This window comes from Miscanthus floridulus, chromosome 15 (assembly GCF_019320115.1).
Source record: "Miscanthus floridulus cultivar M001 chromosome 15, ASM1932011v1, whole genome shotgun sequence".
Taxonomy (NCBI): Eukaryota; Viridiplantae; Streptophyta; class Magnoliopsida; order Poales; family Poaceae; genus Miscanthus; species Miscanthus floridulus.
Window position 1 is genome coordinate 59,964,115 of NC_089594.1, and position 27,835 is coordinate 59,991,949.

Sequence of the window (27,835 nt, forward strand, 5' to 3'; positions counted from 1 at the left end):
TTCTCCGCATGCAGATTGCGCTCCAGGACCTTACCTATGCTGCATGTGGCTTGTGGGACGTTCTAGACCAAGCTACGGAGCAACTTGGGTATGATTGGGACTTCTACAATGAAAACCTCAGCCAGCTCACTATAAAAGGACGCCAATACTACATAAGAATTACTAGCAGGGGTAGTGGTCGTTTAGTAGGTTACATCTCTGGCTGACCATTCTTTCGGTATTATGAGGCACGAGAGAGTGCACTTATACGGGCATTGACCTTCATCGATACAAGCGGATACATAATCTGTGACATCAATTACCATATATGGCTACAGAGGCATGTTAGTGTGTATGGCCCGATCGATCCTGATAGTGATTCCGATAGTAATTAATGTTTATTTAGCTAGGTTTGCAAGGTTGTAGTTTAATTGGGTTCTAATTTTAATTTGTACAGCTTGTGTTTTTAATTATTGTCATGCATGTAATTCATGTAATATTTGTTGGGCAACTAGAAATATACATTCTGGTGTTGCATTGGTCTCAAAATTATTCTTAGGCTTGCACATAACATAGGTGAAGGAAACACCAAGTTTGGGATTTTCCAGAGATAGTTCGCTACTTTCTAAGGTTTAATTGAATTTCCGCGCGACGACACCGATTAATTATAGATTGAACTGAGTTTAGCCCACGAAAAAATCTAGAATAGTGCCAAACTTTTACACAGGCTCTAATGTGCCATAGGGATAAGAATTTTGTGGAGGTCGATGAAAAAATCAATTAGGTCCAAGATGTAATTCACTCTTTTGTCTCATTCAGCACAGAGAAAAATATATTAATAAAAAATGATCAGAAACACCTAAGATCTTGTGTGGGGTCCTTAATTTGGGTATGCATGCTTGCCAAAAAGATTTCAAGCCATTTTGACATAGGCGGAGTATACATGCTTCACAAAGGTACATGAGCTCTTTCATCAAACCATGACTATACACATAGGTTATCAAAGTTTCTGTGGTTCATATGCATTTCGGTGTCGTATTGGTCTCAAACTTTTTCTTAGGCTTACACATGCCATGGGTGAAGGAAACATCAAGTTTGGGATTTTTCGGAGATGGTTTGCTACTTTCTGAGGTTTAATTGAATTTCCACACGATGTCACCTATTAATTATAGGTTGAACGGAGTCTACCCACGAAAAGATCCGGAATGGTGGCAAACTTTTACACAGACTCTCATGTGCCCTAGGAATAAGAATTTTGTAGAGGTCGATAAAAAAATTAGGTGGGTCCAAGATATAATTCACCCTCTTTTGTGTCATTTAGCATAGAGAAAAATATAATAAATAAAAAATCATCAAAAAAACCTAAGATCTTGTGTGGAGCCTTAATTTGGATATACATGCTTGCCAAAAAAAATTTCATGTCATTTCAACATAAGCAGAGTATACATGCTTCATAGAGGTACATGAGCCCTTTCATCGAACCATGACTATACACATAGGTTATCAAGGTTTCTGTGGTTCATATATATTTTAGTGTTTTATTGGTCTCAAACTTTTTCTTAGGCTTGCACATGTCACGGGTGAAGGAAACACCAAGTTTAGGGATTTTTCAGAGATGGTTTGCTACTTTCTGAGGTTTAATTAAATTTCAGCGCTGATGTCACCGATTAATTATAGGTTGAACGGAGTCTACCCATGAAAAGATCTAGGAATGGTGACAAACTTTTACACAGACTCTCATGTGCCCTAGGGATAAGAATTTTGTGAAGGTCGATGAAAAAATATATTGGGCCTAAGATGAAATTCACCCTCTTTTATCTCATTCAGCACACAGAAAAATATAATAAATAAAAAAATTGATTCAGAAAAACGTAAGATCCTGTATGGGGTCTTAATTTGGGTGAACATACTTGCCAAAAAAATTTAAGTCATTTTGACATAGGAATACACATGCTTCTATTTATTCAGTATATAAAAGGATTTTTTATATATATATAAGTGATGAGACTGAAACCAACTAGTGATTGTTGGTTATCACTGTCGGTTCGTTTTAAAAACTGATAGCGATTTATAAAAAATTAAAAAAATTATGTCAGCCCTCAGGTTTGAGCTCAGGTCTCGGGTAGCAGAGTTCTGAGTCTTAACCGCTGCGCTAGTATAGGAGGTGTGTCAAGGGTAATTTTATTTTTTCTTTTTGACCTTTTAGAGCACTTAATCATTTATAAAATTAAACCAAAAAAATTAGGGCCGCCTGGGACTCGAATACGGGTCTCGGGGGCTATATTGTGCGGTCTTAACCATTGAGCCAGTAGGAGGATTTCGAAAGAAAGAGAAAAGATATGCTACTTAACCTGTAACCGCTACATCTCCATCACTATCGGGGCCAGGAATGGCCCGGCAGTGATGTTGCCTCATCACTGTCAGTTTAGACCTTACAACCGGCAGTGATGAACTATTGGGATAAAAGCAAGACGTGGGGTGAAATTTTCCAAAGTCCTTTCAACCCCGCGCCAACCCCTCCCCACGCGTCGTCGGAGCACCACCCCACGACGACAGGCACCGCCTGCCCCCCACAGCACCCGTCCACCGCCCCCCGCGCCGCCAGTTCCTAGCCCCGCACTCCTCTTCTTCGACATCAACGCCCGTGCATCCCTTCAATGTGTCCCTGTTAGTCTCGCACCAGCGCCCGCTACGTCAGTCAACCGCCCCACGCCGGAGCACTACAGTCGTCCGTGCCCTCGTTCCTCATCCACGGCGCTGGTTGTGCCCCTTCCTCCTCCACGTCTACACTCCCACCACTGAGGCCTTCAGGAGCGCTGTGGACAACTGCTTCCCCACCCCCCACGGTGAGTGCGTGGCTCACTACCCACTATGTGTTTGATGAAATGCCCCACGATGAGTGCATGGCGGCGACGGCCTAGGATTTGGTAGGTCCTCTCCTACATTGACTCATGATCCATGTGGCATTTGGCGTGTTGGGGCCAATGGGACTTTAGGGGTGGGCATTGGGAGGTTTTCAAGGAAAAATGATAGTATCATGGTTTACAAGTGTGGAACTGAGCATGCCGGTGTGATCTATTTATCTATACCGCTGACCTCAGTGTACATCGTCCTAATTTTGGCAATGTCACTCTCATTGTTGTTTTTTGTTAGCTCTATTCAGTTCATTAGTAATGAGCTACTAAACGAGCACTGCAGTTGTAGCTAGTGGTGTAGCGACTGTAACCTGTTTGTAGTTGAAGTAAATTTGGATGCATTAGAAAAGTTTGAGTTTAGAACGGCAGGGGCCAAAAAATACTTAGAAAGTCCTGTAAAGTATGGGAATGTCAATCCTGTATAAAATTATCTAGAAGCTTGATCAATACCTTTACGCCTGCTTTGCTAGTATTAAATTTTTTTGAGAGCCAACTTATGAGAAGAACTGCAGTTACTTAGCGGGGAAAAAACTGTTAGGCCAATCCATTGCAAGAGTACTAGCAAAAGTACCTAATGTGGTTAAACTCTGTACATTCATTATCATATACTTATAATCATGTTGTATAATTTATCATTCAGATATGAGGGTTCAATAAGATGGCACAATTACTCTGCACATAAACATCGTTCTTATTGTGGTATTGCAATGTTTAAGAGTGCCAGTTTTTTGCTTGGCAACTTAACTTGATGGCATGATCTAGCCTTTAGGAAGCAACTGTTTAAATTGGCCATGTTGAGTGGTATGTGCTTGGCTATTTGATAACTCCACTTCTAGTGTGATATTTGCTGGAACTATGGTAGCATGGTCCACTCCATGGTTTCCTATATAATTTTGGTATTGTGCATCAGTATACAACCTATAAAGGCTTGCAATTAGAACGAGCTTAACCAGATGTTGGTATCTACATTTATGCTTGCATTTAGTAGCCTGCCATGATTGCATTGTTAGAAATCATACTTAATCATATTGGTGGGTGAATCATTATTGGTCATATATGATCTCTGATTTTTTTCAGTGGTTGCTAACTTGCTATGATAGTTGCCCCTTATGTTCATGAATCATGTTATGTGTTGAATGTTGGCATTTTAAACAACTGTTTTAACTTTTTAGACGAGAAAGTCTTTGTTACAACAACAACAACAACAACAAAGCCTTTAAGTCCCAAACAAGTTGGGATAGGCTAGAGTTGAAACCCTAGCAGAAGCAATCAAGGTCCAGGCACGTGACTAGCTATTTTCCGAGCACTCCTATCTAAGGCTAAGTCTTTGGGTATATTCCATCCTTTCAAGTCTCCTTTTATTGCCTCTACCCAAGTCAACTTCGGTCTTCCTCTGCCTCTCTTCACTGTTACTATCCTGGCTTAGGATTCCTACTATGCACCGGTGCCTCTGGAGGTCTTTGTTGGACATGTCCAAACCATCACAACCGGTGTTGGACAAGCTTTTTCATGCTAAAATCATGAAGAACAATTTAATTTGTTAGATGCTGCAAGTACCTCCTCTCACAATGTAGCTTGCTCCATGCCTCTTTATGTAGATAATATTTGTTCATTAGTTGTATGTGAACTTAATATTCTAATACATCATGTTTGAATGACAACCTAATTTACTTAATAGTATAGGCAACTATGGCATGGTATGTAGTGCATGTTGGTCATGTGCCTAGGATTTATCGAACCTAGGAAGATTGCTATGCTCAAGTCAATCGCTACCCTGGTAATTTGCACAAAAAATACAACACAGAGGCTGAAGCTTTGAGGGATTACTATAGTCATCCGGCCTACCTTGCAAATCATGGGCAACCGGCCTACTATGGTCCAATGAATGCAACCATGGCCATCCGCCGACACTGGAGACTGAAAAGAAGCCACCCGCTGGAGATGTGAAGATTAGAAGAATTGCTCCTTGGTCTTGGAAAGATATCATGCTTTTATTTATGGCTATGGTCGTTGCTTTTCTTATTTGGAAGTTGATGTAGACTTAGTTTCATAGAACAGTAGGTGGACTTTGTTGTATGTGGTCAATCAAACAATGAATTTGTTCTAGGTGAACATATGTTATTATTAGACTTTGTTGTATGTGGACTTATTATTAGACTTTGCATTAAACATATTATATATATAATATGAACATATGTTATTAGTAGTTGTCTGCAGCCAAAATTAATCACGATCATGTCACAGCCATGACTCGTCGTCGCCTGTTACCCCGTCGCTGAAGAACAGATCGGCAACAAGAAGTGGCTGATATCTCTAGGATGGGAGAGCCGCATGATCCAACAAACGGTGACGGTGTCAATTAGGACGGTGAGAACGAGCAGCCATGGATCCCATCCAGCCTGCTCGAGCTGGGTCAAAATGACCCAGATGGCCAGGTAACTTTGGTATCATGTGACTATGTAGCCACACACACTAATCAATTGAGAGGGTCATAGCTTACTTGGTGTCTCCAGCAGGAGCCTCCGCCGATCGAGGAGCCAGAGGGTTCGGGTAGCAGGAAGGCCAGATCCAAGCGAGGCGTGTCAAAGATTCCTGTTGGTAGGAATGCACACTGGCACATCACTGAGTTCGATAAATTTGTTGATCCACTCTCACCGCCTATAGCTTTGACCAAATGCAAGACTATCCTCGGGTTACTTGTAAGGGACATCATCCCGATTAGGTATAGGAAGTGGATTGGGAAAGATAATGACCCATGGAGGGTTCCCGAAAGTGAGAAGGATTACATATGGGATATCAAGATCCTAGAGTATTTCACTTTCCCAACGGAGTATGACAAGGAGGTAGTCAAGAAAAAACCAAAAGAAATTATGGGGACATGCTTCAAGAATTTTAAGGGGACATTGTACAAGCATTTTGTCCTCCAAAATAAAGAGCCAGATTTTGATGGTGGATAGTTTAGCAAGCAAAAGAACTTCTAGCAGGATTTCAAGGAATACAGGTTATCCGAGGAGTACTTAGAACTGAGTAGGAAGAATAAGGAGAACTCATAGAAAGCAATGAATCCTTGTCATCTTGACTCTCATAGCTATGCCAAAAAGATGATAGAATTTGAAGCAAAACTTGAAAAGATGGATCACCTTGCTGAGGAAGGCATTCAGGTTGAGACTGCCTATTGGGAGCCAAGATCGGTAATATACTGTACGGGGAGGAATGTACGCCACGTCGAGGATAGGAGCTTTAGCTCCATAAATCCACCCATGAGCGAACTCATCTAGAGGATCTCCCAGGTAACTGAGGAGGTGAGGCAATGGACTCACACTTCTAATAGGGAGAAAGACGTGCTCACCCAAGCACTCAGAACTAAGGAGCACCCTGGTCGCACTAGAGGAACCGGTGTTGTTCCTTGGAAACTAGCATTCCCCAAAGAATCTCACACTTATCAGAGCCACTCGAGGGGTAGAGCAGAACAGGAGGCAAAGTGTTTGAGGCGACTAAAAGAGATGGAAGACAGAATGAATGCACGAATTGAGGCGACTATTGAAGCATGAGTCCAGCAAATTTTGCTATCCAAGGGGTCAGGAGTACCACAAAACCCTACTCCTACTGCCTTTAGCCCATAGTTGAGGGGTAGCAGTAGCAGCAGATTGACCCCACTCGACGAAGAAGATGCGAATGTGCCTCATCCGATGGATGGCATCACTGAACCTGTCAATGTCAAGTTGTACATCCGTCAGGATTGGACAAAGGTCAAAATGGCACTCGGCCAGGCCTGGCCTACGGGAGATGGGACCATTAATGGCCGCCCAATTCCATAGGGGTACTCTCACATCACCATTGATAGAATACTTGATAAGAAGTATAACAAGATACACATTGAGTACCTCATAGTGGAAGACAGGCCAAAACTTGGTCATAACAAGGGCTCTCAAGTGGCCTGACGTAAGTGCTTCATTAAGCTTGACCACCAATTGTCCTTTGATGATGAGGACGACTGTGAGTCTTCGCCCACACGCGATGATCACTCACCATCTCCCAACAGAGATCACTCCCCTCCTCATCCCTTGCCATCACCCCTGAGAAGACAGAGGTCTCCTTCTATTCCTCCTCATCCGACTCCATCTTCATCAGCCCCGAGAAAAGAGAAGACTCCTCCACCTCCTCCTCCATCTTCATCAGCTCCGAGAAAATAGAATTTTTGTCGTCATCCTCCTCCTCCTCCACCTCAGCCCAAAATAAGATCAAAGGCATCCTCACAGTCATAGAAAAGGTCCTTAGATTCAGTCGCTAATGCTCCCAAAGTGGACCAACAAAAAAGAAAAAGGCCGTTCAGTGGCAGCGTTACAAACTTGATGAAAAAAAATTACAGCACACATCTTGAAGGAAGATTGTGTTAGTTTCTTCAATCTCTGTGCCTCACTGCCTCCGTGTTTGTTGAAGTCCGAATTCGAAAGGCAAACACAGAATCAGTATGCTACAATAAGAGCTGAAGAAATACACAATGAAGATTTAAGGAAGATACAGAAGTACGTCGAAGATAACCCCAAATTAACCATGGAAGAGGCCGTGAACATCTATTATGATGTACAAGGGACGGGAACACCGGCAATGAAGTATGAAAGGGGCAATCTTTTGGTTCCCGATGACAAGTATAAAAATTTGACAACATATATGCGCCAGTTGCATGAATATTATATGGCTCAAGCAACAGAGACAGAGGACTTTAGTTTTGAGGTTATTATCCGTTCGCCACATGTTTTTCATTATCCTGAAGAAGAGAAATTTGATGTCTAGTAGGAGTGCTTGTTCTAGCTATACCAGAAACGCTCTCTCAATTCACAAATGTTGACGCTGTGGACTATGTAAGTACCCTACACGCACGATATTACAATTAACTACTCTCTTGAGACACAAATGGTTAACTTTTGAGCACTTCCCATGATTTTATGTAGGTGTATAGCAAAATTTTGTATACTAAAAAGCAAATGGGATAACATAGGCTTCTTGGACTGCCTTGCGAGTCAATGAGAAGACATGTTTAGGCCTCCATAGATGTGATGTGGAAGACCTAAAAAAGAGATTGATTGTGTCGATGAATTCAAGATGAAGAATAAAACCCACATACTTCTAGCCTACAGCTGTGAGTATGTGTTCTCTGGCTTTTAATTTTATGCTTCATTTTTCATTAAGATTATTCGATAATTAGGATTCTATGATTGCAGCAACCATTTCGTCTTCATTTGTGTCAATCTTGCTAAAAATCTAATCAAGGTGTGGGACTCAAAGAAAAAACCATTTCATCATCTGGATGCACTGGTGGAAGTGTTGAATTAGTAAGGGATCCTAATAACATATTATTTTCTAATCACACATACCGCTTTCTAATGTTTCTCCTTTTAATGTTGCATAGTGTCCGAAGAAGACATGTCGGTGGGATGCAGGTCCCATTCAAGGTTGTCGAAATGGAGAGGAAGTACCTAAAATAGCCGATGGGAAACAATGAATGCGGGTTTTATGTAATGTGGGCAATGCTTCGCTACATCGGCGAGAAATCGGAAGAAGCAGATAAGTTGGTGTGTATAATCCTCATTTTATTTATGTCTGTTAATAATTTCAACAAAATGATTTACTGATTTCTCTTTGGATATCATCTTTTTTGAACTGACTAGCGTAAGAAATATAACCACGAAAGGCTGTTAGACATGGAGATCATCGCACTACAATCAGAGCTAGCAAAATTCATCTTAGCCGAGGTATTGAAAAAGATGGAGTATATTTCCATTGCACAATCCGTGAAGTTCAAGGACCAGAATGGCCCAGAGCGGCTCGCTAGATTATTGTAAGAAGTCCAAAAAGTATGCTTCATCTTATCAAATAATTTCTTTTTTATTTTGAGGGATCGATGTAACACCCTAGGTGTTTGTCACCCGTTAAGACATGGGTTTGAGCTCAAACATAACATGTTAAGTGGCGATGAAGGTGTCAAGATCAAATCTACAAGAGCGAGCTCCAACTTAAACTTGAGCAATACGCCTTTGCTTGCATATTGGCCCATTTCAGATATATACCTAAGTAATGTTGAAGGTGCTTCTTTCATGTGCCTCACATCAATTTCCACCCACATGGATGATTGGAAAAGTTTCATGGAGTTTGGAATCAAGAAGTCACATGAAATAATAAGTTATAATTTTTCTTGGATTGCTTTATTAAGTGAATGAAATGATAGGTCATCAAACAAACATTGCAACCTTGCTCAAACAGCTCTAATTACACTCATGAACAAAAGTTATGAAGGGTTCATGTTGAGCAAACATCAAGAAAAGATCTCAATTGGACAAAAACGCTAATCTAGGGTTGACAAGATGTTGTTTTGACCAAGATGAAGAATTAGTTCATGTGCCAGATATGAAGTTTGGCCTTTAATAAAAGTTGAAGTTTGAGTGGAGTAGAACAAACTTTGGTTTTGGGCCTAGAGCCAGATCAACTCAGAACCAAGTCTAGCAGTGGCTCAAAGTTGTAACCTGCTGCTGATTTCAGCACTTAGAAATATTCTAAGTCTAGAAATTCATCGACATCGGCATTGGCATCTCGCGTTCTCCGAAATTCGTTAAGCATCTTAAATTGACCCAAAAGTGAAAGTTGGAGCTTACATCTTGGTGAAGAGCATACAAAAGTTGGGTTTAGTTTGACCGGGTTTTGACCTTCGAAAGCGAATATGCGTGATCACCGTTGTTGTGTTGGCACTGCTATTTTGGCAACTATTTTATCGCTAATCCGTTGCTCTAATGACCTGAGTGCCTTAATAGAAAATGTAGAGCGGGTCGAGGTGAGAAAACTTTGTTTTAGGCCCAGTAACTAATTCGGCCTATAGCCAGCTCGAATTGATGCCCGCTCTACCCGCTTCTACGCTGCACCACGTGTTCGACGATATGCCGACGTGGCCTTCTTGCATGGACGCCGCACGCCCTTCTCCATCGCCACGCGCCGCCCGGCCCCCTGCACGCCAAATGCGGATGCCCGAGCCTCCCCTGCTCGCTCGCCACTCTCCATTCGCCTCCTGCCTACCTTCTCTCGCTCTCGCCGCGTAGAGTGCAGGCTGCCGCCGCCATGGCCGGTCGTGCCAGCTCCATGGCCATCGTTGTTCCTTCATCTCCAGCCTCCCTCCGCCCAAATAGACCACAGCACCACCTCCCTCACCTCGCGCCACAACTCCCTGCACACCTTGCCTGAAGCCACTCATCGCCGACGCTGCCCTCACCGCGGAGCCGCTCGGCCTAGGCCGCCAGCGCACGTAGCTGGGGCTCCATGCTCCACCTCGGGCTGAGCCGAAGCCACCGGCGAGTGCGCTCGTGCTCCGCCGCCACTTCCCCTGCCACCGACTGAGCCTCCTCCGGCTAGCAAACGGCGAGCTCCTGCGTAGCCCCTTCAAAATCGCGATCAGGGACCTCGGCTTCGAATTCAAGAATTGGGAGGGGCCTTTCTGTGAACCGTAGACTCATGTGAATAGTGCCTTTTGGACCTGTTTGCTTTGAAATTGGCTGAACTTTGATAATTCGTACAAAATCATAGAAAAATTGTAAAATAACAAATGTGGACTTTTTGGAATCCTTGTGAAATTTCCTATGCAATAGATCTATAATATGGCATGTTTTAGTTTAAAGTTTTAGCTGTAAAAATGGATTTGTGCAGTTAGGGTTTTAATGCTAGTTGTATTTGTCCTTTTTTCATAACTACAGATGTAGGGCTCCAAATGAAGTGAATTTTTTATGGCATGCTACTCAATGTGATGTTTGATATGTGATAAAAATTTCATGGTCATTGGTTGTTGTATTAGTGAGTTATTGGTTTATCTTGCTCTCACATGATTTCTTGCATTAGCATTTGGTATTTTTCCATAGAGGTTGCTATACGTGTTCAAATGGCCTGAAATTTGTACAGTAGTCTATCGATAGTATGTGGAAGCTACTGTAATTTTTGTAGATTTTACTATGCACTTTTGTTATATGTTCTTTAATTCTACTTATTATTCAGATAAATTAAGAAATGTATTGAAAGAATTTATTTGGTGGTGGACACTATGTTTTTTGGTGTTCATTTGATATATGGAACATGTTGGTGGCAATGGTTTTACCCAGGTGCATGTTTGAAACATGAGTTAATAATTATTTTCTTGCAATTGTTGTTTCGGGACAGTTTTTGGAACTGTTTGGATTACATCATGATAATGATGTTCTCTGGGAAACTTGTTAATAACAAAATTGTAGATAATTCATATATATAGCTGCTGCTAAAATTTGGTGGTATTTGGCCTTGTGGTTTGTGAGTTATGCCTGTTTAAAATTGGGTTTTAGAAATGGCTGCTCTCTGTCAATTATGGACCAGTTTCTGTAAATGGGTATATTTGACTTAGTTAACTTGAGAATCATGCTAAGATGATTAAAGATGAATTGTAGAAAATTTCATAAGCTTTCCAGAATGTCTTGTTGCATGGCTATTGGATTTGTATAACTCTAGTTATGATCCAAACATGAAGCTGTTATTTCTAGTCCAGAAATAGACATATGCTAGTTGTGGTTGTTTACTCCATGTGTTGCTAAGTGTGGTTTATGCCCTTGTTGATGGTCAAGTTATGATACTTATGACCTTGTTAAACTTGTGTCATGCTTGATGTGCTTGCTCTCTATAGTTAGTTGTGTGATGTTAGTTAAATAGCTATTGGTGTCTGTCTTGCATAATCTTGTGTTTATCTTGAATGCTTATGTAATGCATCTTGTGTTACCATTCATCACATTCATACATTTACATCTTGCATCTCATTTAGGTACGCTAGATGAACCACGTGAAGGACGTGAGGTTGGAACCGAACTTGAAGACGGTGTATGGTGGACCTATCCTGAAGATGGAAGGACCCTGGAGTACATGTCTGAACTAGCAAACACTGACCTAGTGTTGGATTCCAGGCAAGCCATGGAGCATTTTAAGTCTCCCAGTGTTTTACAAAATATTACTTGAGTCCTTTATGATTGATGCATTAGGTTATAAGAGTTGATTAGAACCACTTGATGCATATAAATTCTTTGTCCAGAAATATACCTTTAACCCTGTGTAGGTCTAGGATCAAATATATGCTTAGCCATGCTTAGACCGGTAGAAGTCGGGTGATTTCCTATCACCATGCGAGATATAGGTGGATACCGAAGCACGGTTGGCTATATTTGCTATCGTGGAAAAGAATCATGGGGTAAAAGTAAATCAAGGCTGGGCGGAGTCTATGCGTAGGTTGACTCATGTGATTCCATCTGTGCCGATTAAGGACCATACCGTTGTTGGCACTTCTGACAAGATTGAACGCATGCCTATCACTTAGCTGGCCAGATAATTTGTTCCGGCCACAAAGCTGAGTAGCTCAACTCGGGCTGGGCCCCGCTCTGTAAGAGTGCGCACTCTGGATAGTAGTAAGGATGTGTGGGGAGCCAGACTGAGCCCAAGGGCAGGCTAGGCCTAAACTTCCTGGCATTTGGTTGTCCCTGATTGTGCGGCGCTAGGCGAACCCGCGAAATGTGTACTTGAATTGTACCAAAGGTGACCTAAGACTACCTTGGCGCAGATATGTCGGGGTTTGTGTTAGGAATAAATTCCTAGCTGGTTGAAATCGATTCGAATCGCCGTCTCTCCCGGATAGTGAGAAATTTGGCTAGTCCCAACATCGTAGTAATTGTATTATGGAATATATGACGGTTCGGATAAATATGGAATTACTATACCTGCTATGGTTACTATTGTATGCGCTAAAAAGATATACCACATGTTTGGCATAGGATAGTTGCTAATCTAGAAATGGATAGTTATAATTAACTTGATGATAGAATTATAATTGTATAATTAAGTTAATCGCTTTTTATGCAAAATGTTGTCAAGCTACCTCCACTTATAAAGCCTTGCATACTCCTTGGAGTCAATTTTATTTCTGGTTTATGACGGGTAAGTCTAGCTGAGTATATTCGAGTACTCAGGGTTTATCCCACCATATTGCAGGTGAGGTTTCGGCCTGCTGAAGATGGTGGCTAACCATCGGTGGGCTCGGTGACTCTGTGTTATATCTCATCTATATGCTTTTATCTGAGGAGGTCACTTATGCTAGCAATGTATTTGGAACTTATATTAATGTAATTATTTGAAAGCTATGTTGTTTTTACTAATCGGTTTTGAAACCTAAAATTGTACTATTATTTGTGAACTCATTTGTAATATTATTTCCGCTGTAACTCTGCGTTTGTGATGTGTATTTGCTTAATCACGCAATCTTGGTTGTGATGTTGATTTACCGAGGTCTTTCGGGACACTCGACGGACTACCGGGTTTATATAAGTGAAAGTATGCGCGTGTCAACGTATTAGCGGGGACAGCCGTACTTGATCTTGTATAAATTAGGCGGTTCTGTCACAATCGAGATCTTGATAAGAACATTTGAACTGTAATCATAATATTTGTAATGTTTAATATTGATGGACCTGTTGTCTACGTAGCGTATATAAAGCGAAACCTGATTCCACGAAAAAATATAAATTAAAATAAATTATAAAACAATCAAAATGCGAACGGGCCATCACTGTCGGTTAGCAACAAACCGGCAATGATGGCCAAGATGGTACTGCCGGCTTGAGCCACAAACCGACAGCGTTGTCTTAGCCATCACTGTCGGGTCTTGTCACAAACCGGCAGTGTTGTCGTAACCATCACTGCCGGTTAGCAACAAACTGACAGTGATGGCAAGATGGCACTGCCGGCTTGAGCCACAAACCGGCAGCGTTGGCTTAGCCATCACTACCGGGTCTTATCACAAACCGGCAGTGCTGGCTACGACAACACAAGCCGGTTAAAACACAAACCGACAGTGATGTTTGAGGTTACACTGCCGGGTGGTCTCATGAACTGACAGTGTTGGTAGAACTGAACTCTGTCGGATTGTGTAAAGGACCGACAGTGAAGTTGAAGAACACTGCCGGTTTGTAGGAACTGACAATGATAGCTGGCCCTCATCACTGTCGGTATGGTTGCGCCGGTTCAAAATCCGACAGTGATGGGGTGTTCTGAACTGACAGTATTGTTCTGATTTGGGGTAGTGCTGGCCGTATCCAACCCCACCATTTTAAAGAAACTCTCTTAAATCATTTTGGTACTGTCAATGTAGTTGTTGTCTTCTTTTTTTTTTCTTCAGCTAAGTTTAGCGGGCTATTTACTTGTATTTACTATACTTTGTTCATTGAGATTGACAACTTGCCTTGTGCATCCTATTTTTCTTTCCTAAAGAAAACTTGTAGCGGAGAAAATCACTAGCGGAGGACTCTAGGCCTCGGGTAGGTCGACGCGGGCAACGCCAAGGAGGTATGGTTCTGTCTGGAGAGAATTCTTAGGCCGGTTCTGTCTGTCCGGAGAGAATAAGATTTGCATCAAACTTAACGGAACAAAGTCAACTATACCATGGTAAGAGGGCTAGAGAGATAGAAAGAGAAAGAGAAAGAGAAATAGAGATCCCGCTCTCAAGGCGTAACCTTGCTCTTTTTCCAATTTTTTATCATTGGAGTTTTCGCATTCACAAAGCATACACGTGTATTTTTAGTACCTCAAGCCTTTTCTTTCAAGTGTCAGACTCCAAACCATCGGTCCTTATAAGCGAGCGTTGCCAGGCCTTTCCCAAATCCATATATAGGAAGGACCGAAGCTGCGGTTGTTCTCGCGTTGCTTTTGCTGGGGATTGCAGCTCGCGCAAAGGAAGGAAGGAGGTATGGTTCTACCGCTCCTCCTCATGAATCGTGTTGGGTGCATTTTCATTGTGTTCAAACTAGATGAGTCGGTAAATGTGTAGACGAGTTCATCTACGTCTTTTAACTTTACATTTCGTATATATATGGCCAAAACCGCAAAACTAATTAAAGCTAACAGGGTCCAGCATGGTTCAACACGTTCAGGAGTGTAATCTTAATTTGTTGGTTTATTTCCAGATTTATCAGTGTGAAGCCATGAACCTTTTAGATATGATGTTTTTCGTCCAATTTGTTCCATACTCATTGTCAGCTTGAATTCGGCTATAGGCGTGCGCTGCTGAGTTGCCCCTTGCTAATTTAGCTTTCCTATAACGCCAGTCCTAACTCAAAAACTATATATATAGTTTATACATTTGCCAAGTCATATACTACACACTACACGTAGAAATCATATTTCTAATAGATAGTTTTTTTATAAAAATAATGTTTATATCATCTAACACTATCACATCAATTTATATCTTGGTTCCCTTGTAAACATAGTTTCTTGAATAAGAAATCATATCCTGCTATCTCTTTCTTAAATTTCAATACCACATCAACATTTTACTCAGTTAGCACCTTAATTAATGACCACAGAAACTATTCTAATTTCTAGATTGGGACGTACTGCTCTAACCATACGAGTGAATACCGAGGGAACCTACTAGTCTTGTAAATTATTCTACAAGGATTTGATCGTTAGTTGTCAAACTATATGCTAAAACATAGCTTCTACTCTCTTCGTCTCAAAATAAATCAATGTCTGGAGCCGTTCAAAAGCAAACTATCCTAATTAAGTTTAACCAGATTTTTAGAAAAAGAGCGTCCAATATTTATGACACAAAAAAAGTGTTATTAGGAGTATCATAAAAATATATTTTTGTAATGTACTTATTTGGTATCATACATATTGGTACTCATCTCTATGAAATTGATCAAATTTAAAATAGTCTGATTTAGAACAACTCTAGTAGTTTTTATTTTAGGACCGATGGAGTGCGCAGGAAGAAAAAACAGTGGATAATGATCACAAGATGCCTACACTGTTTTCAGTTCCATATTATTTCACGAAATCGAACTGGAAACAATATTGCTGGCCCAGCGTTACCAGAACTTCGAAAATCCTATTCAAATAGGAACATGTTGATATTGGCCGGCAATTCATAATAAAAAAAGAGAAAAATGCACTGCAGGTTCATAAAGTTGTCTATAGATGTTATAAGTCTCAAAATGTATTTTTAGGTCTCTCAAGTTAGTTCGGGTCTCATCTACATCTAAACGGGTGTTTATCTGACTCGATAGTTGGCGTGACATGCAGACCCATCACTTACATAGATCTATGTAGGATCTCTGGTTAGCCTAGAGGGGGGTGAATAGGCCTGTTAAAATAAAACTTGAGCAAACGTTAAATTTAACCCGCGGCACTGTCGCTCTGAACTCGCGGCACTACCAGGCCAGAACAGCGGCACTGCCGCATCTGCCGACAATTTTGTGATACAATTCAAAATCTAAAGATGAAAACTTAGATCGGAGAAATTACTGAGCTTCCTGCAGGGTAGTAGTTCACAGATCGACGGTACAAAGTGGTAGCACAAGTGTAAACAAGTAGATCGACCTCACCCTAAAAACCACCTCAACAATAATATGAAATGCAATGGAAGTAAATCAAGCACAAAGTGACACAAGTATTTATCCCATGGTTCAGCTCGCCACCAAGGCTTGCCTAAGTCCACATTGTTGAGGTTAGCCACTAAGACTTAGGGTTTTGCAACCCTTCCTCGATCTCAAGCCAAGAGAGTTAACTCTTGAGATGAGAAGTGAGTTTACTAGCTTTAAGAGATGGTTACAAACCTCCTGGGGCTGCCACACGAGTTGGCAAGCTCCACGGACGACGCTCTAGCCTGGCTAGGAGCAAGTTCCAAGAGTAACAAACACAATCCACCAGCTAAAATGCGGACCAAATGTTCTTAGACTTTGGGAATCAGTGGATCTGCTCTCTAATCGAGTTTTGGAGCCTTTTCTCTCAAGGATTGATAGGGAAATCACAAAGGAATGCTTGGGAGCTCAAGGTCACCAATGGAGAAGAGAGAGAGAGAGTGAGCACTTTCTGTCCTGGCTGGTCTGAATGGACAGAGGTCGAAGAAGACCGTTGTGAGGAAAGAGAAGAGGTATAAATACCTCCCCTGGTCCCAACGGTCAGATAAGTCGCGACAGTGCCGGCCTATCTGTGGCAGTGCCGCACTGCGGCATAGCCGCGCTTCAGGTGCGACACTGCCGCACCAAGCCAGACAGCAAGAAATAGAGGAAAGTCGAGCGGGCTGTCTTGGCTGAGCTATGAGGATTCTTTTGTGTAGGATTAAGCACTTGGTTGTACATTATAGCAGGTTTATTATGCCCATCTTTATAGTACGACACATTCTATACTCAAATTCTAAATATAAACTGAAATAAAGCTCCTTTTGAGCTTGATGCCGTCACCTTTTGTAATTGGGGGCTCCTCCGTTATGTGTAATATCCTCAATTCTAAATTTTCTGCTTGTCATCTCGATAAATCTCATTAGTCCTCTAGTTGCGTGGTCATTATCACCAAAACCCATAATTAGGGCTTGATTGCACTTTTAATCTGATAGATGGCACCACGTGTAAGCGAGAAGGCTCCATCTTAGAAAAATTGTATCTTTTTGACACAACCTCGGATGAAAATGATTCTTATATAAAAATTGTAGCACTTGATGAGATCTATAACTTTCTAGTTTTGAGTTTTTATTTAAAATCGTTAAGATGCTTAAAAAATTATAAAATTTCAGCAGCACATATTAATCACGTACTAAACTTGTCATCTTAGAAATAATATATCATCAAAATCACAACTAATATGGTACTAGGGGACCATATTCCTTACACACCACCAAAACCACCTCTGAAGCTGTAATAAATGCCCTTGTTGACAACACACACCGTCCTGATCTGGCGCTAAACATATCCCAAAACAACTTTTACTCCTCAAATGGGAGCTTGAGCTCCTTAATCATCTTGGTCTCCTTCCACATCTCTTATTTCACCATCCCTATTTCTCTTTAACCACAACTCTTGTAGCGCAATACTTGCATTGTCCAATATGTGTTCCCCGAATGCTCGTCACCAACAATATGATATATGCTAACGTACTCTCTTCCGTTCCAAAATAGATGACGCTTTTGACTTTTCGATATCAGGTTTGATCATTTGTCTTATTCGGTTTTTCGTAAATAATAAAATAAATAAGTTGTTATTAAAGTATCCCTAATAATAAAATAAGTCATAACAAAATAAATAATATTTATATAAAAATTGAATAAGACGAAACAGTTAAATAAGATGACTAAAAGTAAAAAAAAAGTCATGTAAGTATACTTGGATGCCCTCGTGTTTGCTTGGTATTTCGGTACATCCTTTTCGGTCACTAGTTTAAGTATCAAGGTCTCAGGCACCATTTGCACAACACGAATCACCTCCACTAGCCATTGCAAGCTACATTCACATATGCAACTATAAGCAATTAATCTATTTTGCTACAAACAAGTGCATAAATTGCAAGCATAAGGATATGAGCACATATGAAATTTTATCAATTTATTACATATGCAATAATGGCATACACCAATATGGAAAAATCCATCATTGCAATGATAAGCATGTGAACGAGTATGATATTTCATTGCTCAAAGATACAATCAACTCATTGACTCCATATACAAATTCATGCAATTCATATATACAAAATCATTTAACCCATATATACAAATTTATACAATACATATGCGGCATGCACATCCAATCTACAAACAGAAAACTGACAAAAAAAAAAGAAAAAGAAAATTGGTACGGATCTATGGTTCTCGAGGAGGCAGGGGAGCGGGGAGTTGGAAGATGTGGGTTAGGCGGATGAGATGATGGTGCCGTGAGTGGCAAATGAGATGAGGAAGGGCGGTGCGGGTGTGGGTGTGGGTGAAGAGGTAGGGGTGGCTGACGCCGCCAGTGAAGGGAAGACACCAGCCCTGTTTGGTACAGCTTATAAGCTGCTTATGGTCAAAATAAGCTGAAATCAACAGCCAAACGCCACACTTTTCAGCAGCTTATTCTGGCCACGCTTAGTCCCACAGCTCCCATTTATACTAAAAAGCAGAAGCTGGATCAGACCAGTTTAATTTGACCGCCGCTTTTACTCTATTTGTATAGCTTACTGAGAAGCGCTTCCCAGATAAGGTGTACCAAACAGAGCCAATGGCTCGCGGTGCAGCCACAAGTGCCAGAGGGGGGGAAAAAGAATCCCATGAGAAGACAGAAGACTTATGCTGGATGATCTGGTTTCAACACCAAATGATCCCGTGCTAATGACCTAGCACTCAGTGAACCCTCACCCCCACCACAGAAAGCCACACGATTGATGGTCTAGCCTCAATGTCGATGAGCTTCGACATGGAAATGGATTATTAAAGGTATTACAGGAACCCACCCAAACGAACTCCAAAATTTATGAAGTTAGCCGTAGAATCCAACAACATAGTAATTGCTAGTACCTTTCCTAGCAATTAATCCACCAATGAAAGATTAAAATGAGCGAAAATCAAGAAAAGGATACCTAAAATCAAGAAATTCATAGAGAGAAACTAGGGAGGGGAACACCCTGAATTTGCAACAAAGAGATTGGATTAAGCACAATCAAATCCACAAGGTCATGGCTAAGGAACTTGGATCACCCTCTTGCTTCCCCACTTGTGGTATTTACACCTTGGGGTATCGGTTCAATACTTTTGTTTTCCATATACACTTCCAATGTGGGGTATAAATGTATAATGCAATCCCCAAAAGATTCAAAACCAGAACACTCATGCACGGCAATCAGACGTTATACTCATTCCAACAGGCCTTTAGATGAGTTAAGACATACAGTTTAGTACTAGACTAGGTATTTTATACTAGTATTGTAAATTTAGAATATTCTACTTAATATAAAAAAAATACAGCTTTGCCTGTGTTTGGACTTGTGTTTTACAGACATTAGTACCCTCTTATGTGTTCCCCACCAGAATACAGCATTGTCTCATTGCACAAAATTGAAAGAAAAAAGGAAGATGATAAAATAAACAGGAGATCAATAAACTTTGACTGCTTATGCCTTTTTGTATGAAACTGTTTTATTATTCTCAATTCTTCATCAATTGCATAAATTGACTGCAGGACTGGACAATTATCAGTTTGCATTGCCTCATCTGCCAGGAATAATATATGATAGTTGAAACCAAGAACAATGACACAAGGTCTAATACTAATTGTGCTGCAAAAGATCACATCGACACTAGGAGGGGCACTTGTCTCAAAAGTTGGGGAAGTAGCCAGCATTATACTTGAAGCAGAGAGCATCATGAAGGAAATCGAGAGTGAGTTTGAGATAATGCAAGCATTTATAAGTCAAGTAGATCAATACACTGGAAGCCACCAAATCCTAGAATCTTGGCTGAAGCATATAAGAAAGGTTGCCTGTGATGTTGAGGATATCATAGACGAATATGCATTTCTCCTTGGAAAAATGGTCAATGCAAAAAGCTCCCTGAAGAAAGCATTCCATCATTCTAGAAACATCAAAGCCTGGAACAACATCGCCTCTCAGCTGAAACATGTGAAAGCGCGCCTTCAACACCTAACAGTTATGAAAAAGAGATACGGCATCATAATATCTGAAAATGGTGTTGGTTCATCAAGCCATAATATTAGTCGCCAGTTCTACCTGTCTGATTCTTCCTACATAAATGATGGCGACGATGATGTGATCATAATAGGGAATGAAGACAAAATGCAGAAGTTGGCACAGTGCGTAAACAACAATGATGTAGATCGTACAGTTATCTCCATCTGCGGAATGGGAGGCTCAGGAAAAACCACCCTTGTAAGAAGCCTCTACAGAGAACAAGAACTCGGAACTAACTTTGAGTGTTATGCCTGGATTACAGTGTCACGAAATTATCAAATTGAAGACCTTTTGAGTAAAGTTATCGAGCAACTTGATGACTCATATGAACACTGCGTGACTGATCATAATAATGATTTGGTGGAGAAGATCAAGAGTTACCTCATTGACAAGAGATACCTTATTATTTTGGATGATATGTGGAGTAGAGATTGTTGGCCATGCTTTGATCGAGCATTTGTGAAGAACAAGTACAGAAGCAGGGTCATCATTACTACTCGAATTGAAGGTGTTGCAACATTAGCTCAGTATGACCCTATCAAAATTGATCTTCTTTCACAACAAGACTCATGGAAGCTCTTTAACATAAAGGCATTCGGAACATCTACATGCCCCGAAGGACTTAAGCCATGGGCAGAGAAGATATTGGTCAAATGTCAAGTCAAGGATTGCCCCTCGCTATCGTTGCTATAGGGCGCCTCCTATCTTACAGAGAAAAGGAGGAACAAGAGTGGCGACTGTTCTACAATCAACTTAACTGGCAACTAACAAATAATCCAGAACTCTACCGGGTCTCATATGTTCTTCTAGAATTGAGCTTAAGGGATCTTCCAAGCCACTTGAGGAACTGTTTCCTGTACTGTACCTTATTCCCTGAAGATTACCAAATTCGACGGAGGTGGATAATTAGATTGTGGGTAGCCGAAGGTTTTGTGGAAGATCGAGGAACAGAGACAACACTGGAGGAAGTTGCGGAGGAATACCTCAGGGAACTTGCTCAGCGCTCACTAATTCAAGTAACTGAAAGGAACGAATTTGGAAGGATAAAGACATTTGAGGTGCACGACCTTGTCAGGGAAATGACACTAACCACATCAAGAAAGGAGAGGTTTGCTCATATCTGCAATCACCCAGAAGTAACAGATGTTGGAGATGTGGCAAACCGTGTATCTGTGCACAGTGGCGGCCAAGTATATCAACCAGGCATATCTTCACAGCATCTACGCTCATTTTTGTTGTTTGATAGACATGTGCCTGTTCCATGGATCAACACTGCTTCGTCAAACTTCAGACTGTTAAGGGTCTTGTGCCTCAGATACTCCCTCCTTGAGGTCATTCCTGATGCCATAACTGGTTTATTCAATCTGCACCTTCTTGATTTATCACGCACTGGAGTGAAGAAGGTACCAAAATCAGTGGCAAGGCTCAATAAACTACAGACATTGCTGCTCAGGTTTGCTCGCGTGAGGGACTTGCCACCTGAAATAACCTTGGTCACAAGCCTCCGGCACCTGTCGGTGAGCAATGGCATGTATAGCACATCCATTATTGGTGGTAATATATGTGGTCTCAAGCAGCTGCATACTCTACGGGAGGTGAAAGCCAATAAAGATTTAGCTAAAAATCTTGGTTACCTGACGCAGCTAAGAAGCTTAGGCATCACTGGAATCCTCCAAAGCTACAGTGCAGATCTCTGGACTTCCATCATGAAGATGACTGCCCTTACAAAATTGGACGTCGGAACTAGTGGTGAGAAAGGATCCCTTAGTTTGGAAAAACTGAGACCTCTTAGGAATCTGGAGAAATTTTACTTGACTGGCAAGTTGGCAGAAGAGCTATCTTTTCCAATATGTGATGGTTTTCAGAAGCTTAAGGTCCTAACAATGCGCTGGTCTGGGCCAAGGATTTGGGATTCGGCCCGAAATGCCTGAAATTCGGTGGTTTTCGTCCATTTCGGACAGGCCCGAGAAAGAATTGAACCGGACAAATTATTTCGGCCCAATTTGAATTTTCGGCCCGACCCAAGGTCCATACCAGCCTGCTGATACCCCCCGTAGCTATAAAAGCACAAACATTACCCTGGAAACCCTAGGGTTTCATATTTCCTCCTCCTCCTCTCTGGTCGGCAGCAGCGGCGGCGGCTCGCCTTGTGCGGGCGCGTGCCCAGCGACTAGGACGTGAAGGCGGCGGCGGATCTCCTGTTCCAGTCCACTCCTCCCCCATCGTCTCCCCTTCCACTCCTCTCCTCCCCTACAGCCATATCACAAATCCTCCCCAATCCCCAATCCTCCATTGCTGCTGTAGTCGTTCATTCGGTGGCATCATCGAAACCAAATCACCGAGCTACTGGTACGTATGTCCGTCCATCCGTGATGAATGTTGTGCGATTTCTGCTGTACGTCGCCTCAACCATTTGGTGTTTTTGAAGCTCATCAGTGCGGGTAGCAGTAGCAGCGGCATCACCCAGATGAGGGCCAGGGGTAGTGCAAGCGTTGGCCTTGGTGGTGCTACAGATGGCCATGCAAGGGCTGCAGCACCACGGGCGGCACCACCAGCAGCACCATTGTCGGCAGCAGCTTCTCAAGGTATATGTAAAACAGAGTACCCTGTTTTATAGAGATGGACATCATAACTGCATACCTATGATTTGTATAGATTGATTTATTTGTGGTACAATACAATTCATGAAGCTATAGCTAGCGTGGGGGTTCTGTTAATGTTGTATCATCATATTTAAGCACGCCCCAGTTAGATTTAGTTATTTTGTATCATAAAAAATGAGGTAAATCTCCGGCAGCCATGTTCTAGACTTCTAGTTTCTGCCAAATATGTCTTGTAGGCTGTAATCTTTTGATGAACCTCTTTGTTGTCTTGGACTGGTGCCATGTTCTGTCTAGACTTTCAGTTTATGCCAAGTATGTTCTGCAGGCAGTATCCTTGCGATGAAATGATGACTAATGGTCCAATGGACATGTTATTTTGTTAAGTAATTCTTTTATGAAGTGATGACTGATGGCCTGATGAATTAATGAAGTTTATATTTTATCAGGTTCTGTTTTTTCTATTTTTTTTTGGCAAAACTGCTGAGTGGCTTAGCTGCCTATTTAGTATACTGATTGTATATAAATCTGTTCTTCAGGTTTATTTTTTATTAAATGTTTGTGGATTGATGTATGATTGAAAGTAACTTGCATTGCTCTGGACAAAATTTTGAATTTATTACTTAAATTTCCATGTTTTTAATTTCTTATATTTTGCTTCTGGAATGTAGACCATAATGATGGAAACATTAACAAGGTGTGGATGCATGGCTCAAAGCTTGCTGGCCAAGGTTTCAAATGTGGGTACTGTGGGACTACAAACAAAGGTGGAGGTGCAACAAGGTTTAGGGACCATCTTGGCTGTATAGTTGGTGAAGTGAAGTCATGCACCAGTGTGCCTAGAGCTGTGCGGGATGCAATGAGGGAGTTACGGAAGGCATCAATGGAGAATAAAAAAGAAAAAAGGGAACGTATGCTCAGTTTGGAGAGAGATCTCATACAAGGGCTGCAAGGACAGGAAGTGATTGACCTTGCAAGTGATGAAGAAGACCAAGTCCGTTTGGATATTAGGAAGCAATTGGGAGATAAGAACCTTTCTCGTGCAATAGAGAGGAGGTGTGGCAGTGGCAGAGGTGTCCGTGTTTCTGTTGGTAAAAAGAGTGTCACTGCCTACTTTGACAAGGATTTGGCACGCAACAAAGCACCTGTGCAGCCTAGAATTGACACTGCACTTCAAGTGGGATCTAGAGAGAAGCTTGGACAAGCATGGGCAAAGTTTTTCCATGCGAATGACATTCCTGGGCTGAAAGCTGATTGCCCGTACTTTCGGAGTGCAATTAGGCTTACTCAGCAGCTAGGGACTACAGCACAGATTCCTACATCACATGGAATTGACGGGGAATTCTTGGAAGCAAACTTTGAGGAAGCTGAAAATTCTCTTGAACAATTCAAGCAAGGTTGGAAACAGTATGGTGTGACTATCATGTGTGACTCATGGACAGGACCTACCAGCATGGCCATCATCAACTTCATGGTGTATTGTAATGCACGCATGTTCTTCCTGAAGTCAATTGATGTATCTGGCCACAAGCAAAGTGCTGGTAAGTTGTTATTCTCATTTATTTTCTTCCATCTCTCCTTTAAGTTTTTTCCCATGTTGTTAAGCTGAATGTGTTTACTGTTAGTAACATGCAGTTAATTTTTACTACTAAGCTATTAGTTTAGATGGGCATGTACCTACTTTTAAGCTTAATGTGTTTACTGTTAGTAACATGTAGTTGATTTCTACTATATTTTGGTGCTGTGCAGATTTTATACATCGGGAAATTAGAAAGGTGGTTGAGAAAATTGGCCCTGAATTGGTAGTTCAAATTGTCACAGACAATGGGTCAAATTACAAGAAAGCATGTGAGAAGCTAATTGAGGAATACAAGCATATTTTCTGGCAGCCATGTGCTGCTCACACTATCAACCTCATGTTGAAGGACATTGGCAAGTTCCGAAAGGTTGCTAATGTTGTTGCAAGTGCCAAGCTTATCTGTAGGTTCCTGTACAACCATAACAGGCTACATGATGAGATGAAGAAGAAGATTGGTGGGGAATTGATAAGACCCAATGCTACTCGCTTTGGAACTGTATTTATGTTCCTCCAAAGTTTCCTTGACAAGAAAGAATATCTCCGAGCTTGGATGGTTTCACAAGATTGGAAGGACAGTGACTGGAAGGATGATGAGTACTATGAGTACACTGAAGCGTGCCTGACAAGTTCTACATGGTGGTCTGCACTGAAGTGGGTAGTAGATGCACTGAAACCACTCTATTTGGTGCTGCGATATGCAGATACACAGAAGTCATGCACACTTTCTGGGTTCAAACCGAGGATGATGGCAGCCATACAAGCAATGGAAGTTCAGCTTGGCATAGGAACAAGACAGTTTGATCGATTTCTGAGTAAGGTGACAAGGAGGGTTGACAATATGGAAAGAAACACATTAATGGTTGCAGGTATTGATACTACTACTAAATTTCATTGTTACATGTTGTACTGCCATAAATTCTAACTCTTTTCCACCTTATGTAGCTGCTGTTCTTGATCCCGAGACCCATTACAAGCACAACTTTTGCAGCAAACCAGAATATTCTTTAGCACTAACAGATGCAATAGAGAAGATGGCACAAGCTTCTGATGATGCTGTTCAGGCAATCAAGGAAATATCAGTCTTCCGAGAATGCCTTGGGAGGTTCAATCGCCCCATCGCACGTGCTGGAGCATCATCTATGTCCCCAAGTAAGTCTCATCGAGTCTAATAAATTGTATGTTGGATGCTTGTTTAAGTTTGGGAGATGAATGTGAGAGATTCAGGTGCTATAATTGAGTAGTGTAATTGTAGAGCATCTCTTATTTCAACATGTCCCTCAAAATTTTGCAACAATGGCGCTGTTGCTGCAGCTGCACCTTTTTTCTGCAGCAATATGGTGCTGTTGCTGCAGCTGCACCTTTTTTTTCTCTCAATTTACTGCAGAACCAGTACACGACAGCAGCAGCTTAATGCACGTATGTGAACAGGCCCAACTAATTCAATATTTTAGTTACATGTCCATTGAATTGTTGAATCTGTGCTTTTTCTTGTGGCTGACTTCCATTCCCATTGTGGCAGCTGATTGGTGGTTCCAGTTTGGAGGAGAAGTGCCTACTTTACAGAAGTATGCATTACGTATTGTGGCAAGGCTCAAGAGTAATTGGAGCTCGAGATAGCTCGTGATGTGTGAGAGTGAGACTGCGACTGCTACTGCGATCGGCGGGTGGCACGGGGCCAGGCGACGGGAAGGTGGCAGGAAGCGCCGAACGCTGTGCTCCGCTGGATCGGATCGCATGGGTGGGCACCTGGGCATGGGTGTGGCCGTGTGGGCGTGGTAGACCTCGCTCACCGCGCGCACGCACGCACGGACGCACCCGACGACGAAGCTTCCGCTTCCGCTTTCGCAGTCCGCAGCACAAAGCTGTCGGTGCGGGCTCCAGCTGTCATGGAGACGGAGCACCCAGCGGCGTGTGCGGGCGGCATGCCGGCGCTCCCTGGATGGCGAGAGAGATAGCGGCGGGCCTGGCCGCGATCGTGCGCGTGAGGGCCTTGACTCTTGAGCCTTGCCGGGGTCACGGCGGGCGCGACGTGGCGTCTGTAGTCCGTACACGCCGCGGTTAATGCATCGGGGCTTGTTGTACCTCATGTGCAGTGGGCACCCGCCTTTGGTTCTTCTCCCCACCTCTGGTTCTTCTGGGCACGGGAGCGTACGTCTGCAACGGCGCCAATCCCTGCTTCGAGCCGGCGGCAGGGCACCACCTGTTCGATGGCGACGGCATGGTGCACGCGGTCCGCATCCGGAACGGCGCCGCGGAGTCCTACGCCTACCGTTCACCGAGACGGCGCGGCTTCGGCAGGAGCGCGCCCTGGGAAGGGCCGTCTTCCCCAAGGCCATCGCGAGCTGCACGGCCACTCCGGCATCGCGCGCCTGGCGCTCTTCTACGCGCGCGGACTCTGCGGCCTCGTTGACCCGTCCCGTGGCACGGGCGTGGCCAACGCGGGGCTCATCTACTTCAACGGCCGACTCCTCGCCATGTCCGAGGACGACCTCCCGTACCAGGTGCGCGTCACCGCCAACGGCGACCTCCGCACCGTGGGGCGGTACAGCTCGCCGGGTGCGTGTCCATGATCACGCACCCGAAGTTGGACCCGGCGTCCGACGAGCTGTTCGCGCTCAGCTACGACGTCCACTGTCCCGTGTCCCCTACGGCTTCCACGGCACCTTCGTCGGCGAACGGGAGCTGGAGGCCCAGACCTGATGATGACCCTACGCCCCAGCGGCTAGGCCCCAGCACCGCATCTCCGGTGGCCGCGCCATGGCCGGACGGTCGACCCCGCGCCGCGCGCAACCGAGCCTCGGCCAGACAGGGGCAAAATCACAATTAGGCATAAAAACAAGGGGCAAAATCGCATGGGCATTCATGTCTTCTGTACAAAGTTTAACACCGTTAGGGGTGGATGACGGAGCAGAGGCAAACTGGTGCTTCGTGAATGGCACAGTAGGGGTAAATTCACAAAGTCAAAAAAAATAGAGGCAAAATCACAATTTCGATACAAAACAAAGGTACAAATGCAAGAGCCCCTAATTCAAAAGACAGATTACCGGATCAGTGAGGGATTGAGGTGAACTGTACCTGGCTTCCCTTTCATCAGGCAGGCTCTCTAGGCGACGCGCCTTCGTCAGAGGCAGGCCCTCTCGTAGGCACAAGGCGACGCGCCATCGTGCTCCGACCGCCACCCCACGCCAAGGCGCACTCCCGCTAGGGCGGGCAGAGGCATCGGAGGC

The 27,835-nt window shown here is 42.8% G+C and overlaps 1 protein-coding gene and 2 pseudogenes across 1 annotated transcript; all 3 read left to right on the top strand.

Annotated features, from left to right (window-relative positions):
* The first annotated feature begins 19,991 nt into the window (after positions 1-19,991).
* LOC136507512 (disease resistance protein RPM1-like) lies at positions 19,992-22,360 on the top strand (annotated as a pseudogene).
* Positions 22,361-22,666: 306 nt separating this feature from the next.
* On the top strand, positions 22,667-26,225 carry LOC136507513 (uncharacterized). The gene is made up of 6 exons (XM_066502218.1): positions 22,667-22,778; positions 22,866-23,014; positions 23,701-24,570; positions 24,779-25,474; positions 25,551-25,757; positions 26,128-26,225. The coding sequence occupies exons 2-6, from the start codon at positions 22,897-22,899 to the stop codon at positions 26,223-26,225; spliced, it is 1,989 nt and encodes a 662-aa protein (XP_066358315.1). The 5' UTR covers positions 22,667-22,778; positions 22,866-22,896.
* A 460-nt stretch (positions 26,226-26,685) lies between these two features.
* Positions 26,686-27,813, top strand: LOC136507514 (9-cis-epoxycarotenoid dioxygenase NCED5, chloroplastic-like; annotated as a pseudogene).
* Positions 27,814-27,835: the final 22 nt, after the last annotated feature.

Coding starts and splice junctions, on each gene's coding strand:
- LOC136507513 (XM_066502218.1), top strand. CDS start 22,897: ATGAGGGCCAGGGGTAGTGCAAGCGTTGGCCTTGGTGGTGCTACAGAT. Junction 23,015..23,700: donor GTCGGCAGCAGCTTCTCAAG/GTATATGTAAAA, acceptor TCTGGAATGTAG/ACCATAATGATGGAAACATT. Junction 25,758..26,127: donor AGCATCATCTATGTCCCCAA/GTAAGTCTCATC, acceptor CCATTGTGGCAG/CTGATTGGTGGTTCCAGTTT.